This window comes from Myotis yumanensis, unplaced genomic scaffold, assembly GCF_028538775.1.
Source record: "Myotis yumanensis isolate MYYU_CA2020_CCGP unplaced genomic scaffold, mMyoYum1.0.hap1 SCAF_2, whole genome shotgun sequence".
NCBI classification, from domain to species: Eukaryota; Metazoa; Chordata; class Mammalia; order Chiroptera; family Vespertilionidae; genus Myotis; species Myotis yumanensis.
The window spans coordinates 124,149,983-124,157,933 of record NW_027223753.1 but is presented as its reverse complement, the minus strand read 5'-3'; the positions used below and the strand labels follow the sequence as shown (position 1 = coordinate 124,157,933).

At 47.0% G+C, this 7,951-nt stretch overlaps 1 protein-coding gene across 1 annotated transcript in view; it reads left to right on the top strand.

The window, feature by feature from the left end:
• The first annotated feature begins 738 nt into the window (after positions 1–738).
• The window catches only part of GBE1 (1,4-alpha-glucan branching enzyme 1), a 349,168-nt gene continuing 341,955 nt past the window's right edge, over positions 739–7,951 (top strand). Inside the window, exon 1 of the mRNA XM_070406022.1 lies at positions 739–1,003. Coding sequence (XP_070262123.1) covers positions 873–1,003 — 131 coding nt within the window. The 5' untranslated portion in view covers positions 739–872. The remainder of the gene's footprint in view (positions 1,004–7,951) is intronic.

The window sequence follows — 7,951 nt, the reverse complement described above, 5'->3', positions numbered from 1 at the left end:
CCTAAGTAGAACCACTAAACATCAACCTTGGGAAAAACTTCAAGTTTTGCTTATAATTTCTAAAGGCATAGCAAAAAAGGCAGAGTCAAGCCACTCTTGCAATATACGCTAAATTAAGCTTTGTTCGTATGACGGAACTGGTTTTGTCTGATAAGGGACTTTTCAAAGCTGGTCTCCACTTGTCTTTGACTTTAAGTTTGTTACAAACCAAATACTATTTTTCTGTTTCTAGGGTGTGGGGGTAAGAAGAGCTCTTGCCCCGGTTTCCGTGCTCTGCCATTGCTCCCCGAGGACAGTGTCCCTGTCCTGCTCCCAGGATCCTCCTCTTCGGGTTAAATTCGGGAGACGGGAGTTTGTACCTACACTTGGCCGTTCCCACACTGTGGACTGACTGCGTCTGAAACGCTGCCCCGACAGAAAGAAACGCTAAGTCTTTGGGAGGAAAGTTCCCGTCCAGAAAACCGCACATCCCTCTGCAGGGGAGGCCGCCGGCGGGCGTCGTTTGAAGGAAGCGGGGGGCTTCCCGCCAGGACGGGCTGGGGTGGCGGAGGGGAGGCGGTGGGGCCGCGCGGACCCGCCTCCCCTGGGGCTCCGGCCGGCGGGGCGGAGGGCGGGTCTCCGCGGCCGCAGGCGGCGAGTCGGGAGGTGCACCGAGGGGCGGGCGAGACACCTCCTACGCGCCGGGTCCCGCTCCTCCCGCCAGCGGGGGGGCCGGGGGCAGGCCGGGGGGCAGGCGGGCGCTCTCGGGCTATAAAGGGCCCGGGCCCGCCGCGCCGGCCCCTGCGCCTCGGCTCGGCTCGGCCCCGCCCTCGCGCTGTCCTCGGGCTCCACTCGACCCGCTCGGGCCTCGGCTACTCGGGCTGCGGCGGAAGATGGCGGCTCCGGCTCCGGCCCACGGCTCCGAGGCGGCCCTGGCCGCTGCCCTGGCGGACGTGCCCGAACTAGGCAGGCTCCTGGAGATTGACCCGTACCTGAAGCCCTTCGCCCAGGACTTCCAGCGCAGGTACCGCCCGACTCCGTCCGGGGCCTGCTCCCCGCCCCCTGCCTCCGAGCGGGCGGCCGGCCTTCCGCGCGCAGGCTCAGGGCCCCGGCTCCGGCTCCCGCGGGCTCCCGGGCGCGTGGCCCCGCCCCCGGGCCCGGCCCCGCCCCTGCCCCGCGGCCCCGCCCCTCCGCTGTCGGCCCCGCCCCGGCCTCGGAGAGTAGCGCCTGCCCAGGGTGGGCGTGGGGCTGACTCTGGTCCTTGGGTTCTATGGTTTCCGGCTGCTCAGCCGACACTCGGAACCGATGCTGGAGGAGGGGGGCTGAGTGAGCTTTTCTCCTCCCCTCTGCCTCCCTCCGAGTCTGGTTCTGCGCCATCGAGTACGTGCTGGGGCTCCTGGCTCCTCCGCTGCGATGCGGAGGAGGTGGCGCCGCCGCCGGCTCCTGACCTTCCCACGCACGGAGTCATCCTGTGAATTAGCGGGCGTGTAGCACCCTGCGTGTGGCATTGCGCTCAACATTTTTCTAGTTTATTTCATAGCAAATACTGTGATTTTTATATGTAACAGGATTCTTTCTGGCAGCTTTTATTCTTTCCTGGTTACTATGCCTCACTCTCGGAGAAGACCAAGCCAGTCCCTCCCGCCCCCACGTTGAGGAGTAAACTTACAGCAGCAACATTCTTTCTGCGTTTGGCGTTGCTGCCCTGGAGAGGGAGAAAGCGGAGAGAGACAAACTTCTAGAAGCGGATTTAGGGCGCTTTCGCTTTAGCTTGTCTCTTATGCTGCAGCAAATTGGTTTACTACAGCTAAATTGCGGGAATAATCAGCTCAATTTAAAAGTATGGTTTTTGAGATTATAATAGTTGTAGTAGTCATAATAGTACAGTTATGAGGTAAGTACGTTGTCATTTAATGGTTTCTGTTCTTTTAGCCAAGCCACTTGTATGAAAACAATTTTGGTAACAGAATATACAAGAAACGGAAAATATCTAGCAGGAAGCAGCATTGGGTGTAATGAAACAGTTGATAAGGAATTTGAAAAAAAAATCTTAAGTTCATGACCTTGCATTGTCACTTGTGGCCTGTATTCAATTCAGCAACTGTTTATTAAGGAATCCCTAAGGGACACAAAGTTGAATACAACATCTCATTCCAGACTTTGTATATCCTAGTGAATGAGCCCTATTCAAAGTAGTCACCCTGAGTTGTTGCTCAGTTAATCAGATGATTAAGCCCTTATGTAAGCCATATGGGTAACAGCCTTGTGAAATTGCTTTCAGTATTTGCAGTATTGCTTTCAAAGAAACAGTTCATAATCTTCATAGCACAAGATTGGATTTGATTTAGAAATAGCCCAAAATTTCAGAGCAAAAGATGGTGGTTAGACTTTTTTGATGTGCGTGTTAATGGTGACACCGTGCTTTGTAAAATAGCAGTTAAGACATTTCTAAGAGTTGTGGAAATGTTTTGTCAATGTGTCCTATCCTTCCCCCTTTAAAAAATAATTACAAGAAGACAAACATCCCTTCTTAACTATTTCATGTAATTCACTTCAAACCCATTAGGACTGAAGCAGTTATAATCCTCTTTCATGGTTTATCAAAGCTAATGAGAGGGGCCAAGGTCAGAATAAAGAAGCGAGGGCAATTTAGAGTTCTTGGTGAGAAGGCTGGCCCAAGGGGGCCCTTGTGCCTCACTCTGACCTGGATTCTACTTCTGGCCTTGGTTCTGAGTAATTACCATTTTCCAGCACACACATTCCATTTAAGCATAGCAAATAGTCATTTGGCATCTGGCAGCAGTAACTTTTACTGTTCACATCTGAAGAATAAAACAATTCCTCCTTCATAAAGTTTGGTTTTGGGTACTTTTCCTATTTTTTGTTTATTTCTAATAATTCACCTGGGCAGTGTGCCTTTGTCCTAACACAAATATACCAGTCAAACATTTAGGTGCAAAGTATGCTTACTAAGGATTGAGGAAAATATGGAGTATAAACAACAATCTAGATATATAAAACCCTAATATGCAAATAGACCGAACGGCAGAACAATTGAACAACCAAACAACTGGTCGCTATGACATGTGTTGACCACCAGGGAATGCGCGTGGAACATGGAGGGCGTTGGCAGCAGGCAGCAGAGTGTGGAACATGGTGGGGGTCGGCTGCGGCGGGATGGTGGAGCAGGTGTGCAGGGGTGCCAGACCAGGGCGGGGTGCTGGTCGTTGTCATCAGGGCGAGCCTCTGTTGATTACTGAAAATTCTTTACTCCCGCGCACCCCTGTCCCGCGTGGCGCTTGCACCTGCTGCCAGCGCCGGCCCCACTTGCACCTGCTGCCGGCACCAGAGCCGCCACTCGCACCTGCTGCCGGCCCCGATCGCTTGGCACCATCAGTGGGTGTGAGTGGTGGCTGCTGGCCCTGATTGCCCCATCAGGGCTTTTCTACCTCCCCCTACTCCTGAGGGCCGATCTGGGCCCGCATTCGCCTCTTGCACCCGCTGCCGGCGACGGCCCCACTCGCACCTGCTGCTGGTGCCGGCCCCGCTCACAGCTGCAGCTGGTGCTGGAGCTGCCACTCACACCCGCTGCTGGTGCCCAGCGCCAGCCCTGATCGCTCGACGCAGTCAATGGGTGTGAGTGGCGGCTGCTGGCCCCGATTACCCCTGAGGGCTTCCCCACCTCCCCCTGCTCCTGAGGGGCAATCAGGGCAGCAGCCGCCGCTAGCACCCGCTGATGGCACTGGCCCTGCTTGCACCTGCTGCTGGCGCCAGCCCCAATTGCTCCTTGCCGTCAGTGTTTAGGAGCGGCGGTGAGAGCGGAGCTGCTGGCAGACGGACCCGGGGCCGCAGTGGGAGGGGCCAGGTGGGAGCGGGGAGGATGGGCCGAGACCCGCACCTGTGCCCACCGCAGCCTCATGGCCCACAGTTCCTTTCAAGGTGCACGAATTCAAGCACTGGGCTCCTAGTATTTAATAACTGTGAGGGGGAGCCAATTTCTTACTGGTGGATTGTCTCATCCATCCTCAACTAACTTACCTTCATTAGAAATTCTGTTATGTATATTTGTTGTTCTTGTTTATCTTTTCTGTAACTATAAGAATGTTGAATCAAGTGTGAGGATTAGTGAATTACTTTGTGCCATAAAATAAAAATTAGTACATTAGAATGATGAGTGATAGCCTCACTGATTACTGCCCAAGTTGGGGTTTTCCTCTGTGCTCTCTGTTTTTTTTTAACTTGTTGTATACACTGTAGTTAGTTGCTGTGATAATAATTCCAACACCTTCCTGTTTAAAACAACATTTATTTATTTATTTATTCATTTATTTTTAAATGCATTTTTATTGATTTCAGAGAGGAAGGGAGAGGGAGAGGGAGATAGAAACATCAATGATGAGAGAGAATCATTGATTGGCTGCCTCCTGCACACCCCCTACTGGGGATCAAGCCCACAACCTGGGCATGTGCCTTTGACAGGAATCGAACCCGGGACCCTTTAGTCCGCAGGCCAACACTCTATCCACTGAGCTAAACCTGCCAAACATTTAGTTGTCCCCATATAACATACCAATTTGAGTTTTAAGGGCTCTCCTCATGGCAGTCACTCAAGGATCTATGCTGATGAAGGCTTTGTTTTGAAACATGCCTTTACAGTGTCAGTGGCAAGGCACAGAGAACATGTTGTACTATGCACTGTTTCTTAACACCTTTTTCCTGAGTCACTTCTGCTGTTATATTGGCCAGTGCAAGTCAAATGTGACTTCTGAGCCATGTGAGTGAGAGAATTGACATCACTGAAAACAGTCTGAAAAACAATACAGTTGCAATAACACTTGTCTGTACACTCTGTTTAAAGTTTATATAAAGTTTATATAGTACTTTTACACACATCATTGAATTTAATCCTCATAATAAAACCACAAGGTAGGAAGAGTGGGCATTTTTGTTTTTCCTGTTTTACAGATGAGGAACCTGAGATTTGGTGACTGGCTTCAGTTAAAATGGCTAATAACTGCTGCAGCTGGGATTAATCTTTATTTACTAAAAACTGTTCTCAACAAGTTCACAAACTGATTTCTTGGTGGTAATTTATTGGCTACCTCCAGCATTGGACATTTTGGACCACTTCTTGGATCCTCAAAGCCATGATACTGCAGCTCTTGCTTTTCTTCCATCATCTCTGGTGGTTTCCTCTTAACTTTTTCTCACCATTTAATATAGGAGATTCTCAGGGCCTTCCCTAGGTACTTTTATATGTATTTCTACTTTATGTACTTTTCCTAGCATTCTCATTTATCTCATGGATTCTATCTGTGTACTGAGGCTACCCATGTCTATCTGTACCCTAAATCTTTCTCCTGGTCTTAGACATATTATAAATATCTTCATTTTGATGTCCTATAAGAACAACACTCAACATGAATAAAACTGAATTTATGTGTTTTTTTTTATAGCAACACCTGTTTGCCCTTTTATACCCTGTCTCAGTGTGTAGTATCTTCATCTTTCAACTACTCAAGTCCAAAACTTAAGAATTATCCTTAATTATTCTTTCTCCCTCCTTTTCTCTCTTTTTTAAAAATATTTTTATTGATTTTTTTACAGAGAGGAAGGGAGAGGGATAGAGAGTTAGAAACATCGATGAGAGAGAAACATCGATCAGCTGTCTCCTGCACACCCCCCACTGGGGATGTGCCCCCAACCAAGGCACATGCCCTTGACCGGAACCGAACCCGGGACCCTTCAGTCCGCAGGCCGATGCTCCATCCACTGAGCCAAACCGGTTAGGGCCCTCCTTTTCTCTTATCTCTAGTCTAGTCTAATCAGTTATAGCTTGTGTTTTTCAAGTATATGCCACTCTTTTTCTACTGTTTTCATCTTAAGTTATTAGCATCTCTAGCCTGAATTACAAAATCAGCCTCATAATAGTACCCCCTTTTCGAATTTTCTCAACAATTCCTGACTTACAAGATTCTGTATTATCTGATCCCTGTCTACATTTTTAGCCTCATCTTTGTACTCTCCCTTTCATCATGTACCAACTAATCAGAGGGAGCCTAGGGGTGGAGAGGTAGATGGGATGTCTGGGGTCCATTCTGTAAGGAACACTAAAATATCAATAGAATAAATGTGAAACATGATACTCCTTTTATAGATGTAGTTCTTTCTTAAATATAGAAAAATTTCATTTCTTATTTTGTGTAGACTCATAAGAAGTTAGGGGCGTAGCAAAATCACTGAGTAGAAGGTGAGAAAGATTAAGAAATAAAGCATTTTCTACTCTATCAAAAGATAGACTTTTTGAGTTTAGTAGAAATGACTTAATAAGTGAACCTTTTGTTTAATTTTTTTAAAAAAATTGTTTTGTTAATTTCAGAGAGGAAGGGAGAGGGAGAGAGAGCTAGAAACATCAATGATGAGAATCATTGATCGGCTGCCTCTTGCAAGCCCCACATTGGGGATCAAGCCCGCAACCCACCCAGGCATATGCCCTGATTGGGAATCAACCATGACTTCCTGATTCATAGGTCGACACTCAACCATTGAGCCACACCGGCCGGGCCCTTTGTTTAATTTTTATTCATAGAAAATAATTTTTCTCTGTCCCTTAAAATAGATCTTTAACACATATTTAAAGAATATAAGATTGAAGTGTGCCAGATTGTTATACTGTCTTAGATGCCATATGTTTGGTTCGAGCTGTAGGTGCGGCTATGCTTTTGTGCATGCTGTTTCTTTCTCTTCTATCTGATAAGTTTCTATACATGCTGCAGGACACAGCTTAGAGATTTCTCATATGCCTTCCCTAACTTCTTCCTGCTCTTAAATGTTCTTCCCATTGCTGTGTACCAACTTGAACACTCCCATCCTAAGGGTGACCATCCACTGTAATGTAGTTAGTTGTCTTTCTGCTCTTTTGTATCCTCCACTAGATGGTTTGCTTTCATAGCTGGGCCCTTCATTGTTTGCTCACTGTTGTATTCTTAGTCTGTAGAGCCTTACCTAGCTTAGAGGAAACAGTGTAATATTTGAATGGGCAAATGATTGAATGAATGTCTTCTGACCCTTTCTCTTTTCCATACTATTGAGTCTTAGGTCAACACACCTGAAGCTAAAAATGTTGGGGATGTTAGGATGGATGGAAAGAGAAGAAGCATTAATTACCAGGAGGTGATGTGTGACAATCTGGGGAAGGGGAATATATGTTCAAATAAAGAGAAAATCAAGAAAATCATTGTTAATTAGATCCTTCCATACTCCACAGAGACTAAAGGTTTAATCACTGAAGGAATACACAGTTTGAGAGAGCCTCAGGTCAAATTGAGTGCCCAAGAATGGGAGGAGAGATTTTTGTGAGCTCAAGTGTGTTAAGTATTATTAGAGTGAACATCTCTATTTTGTTAGAAATAAAAATAGCTTTTACATTGGTATCTAATCAGAACTGGAAAGTAGTTTGGCTTTTGTGTTATCAGTAACCTCACCAAAAACTAATTCCCACAACACAGACATTTTATATCAAAGCTGAAGCATGCACTATTTTCCCCCCTCAGTGCCGGCCTAAGTTGTGGGCTCTAAAGAAAGTTAAATGTCAATGACTCTAACAGGCAGGAAAGAATACGAAGATTGCAAGATGCACCTGGCCTGCTTTTTTGTTCTCGTAGGTTCATTTGCCCTTTGCAGCTGAGATCTTTGCTAACTCAGAAGCCATTCCTGAATGCTCTACAGTGATGGGCAAAGGGCTAAGACCTCTTCTCATTTTCACACTGCCTTAAAATGACTTGATGGAGCATTTTGGTTTTGTTTAGGTTCTGGCACTTGCTGCACTAACACCTGAGAAGTGACACTTAAGTCAGCGATTTTCCATTGGTGTGCCTCAAGAATTTTTGAAACATGCAATAATACCTGACTATTTAGTCAGGGGCACTGGCTCCTTTTCCCTTAGATCATCAACAACAACAACAACAAAATG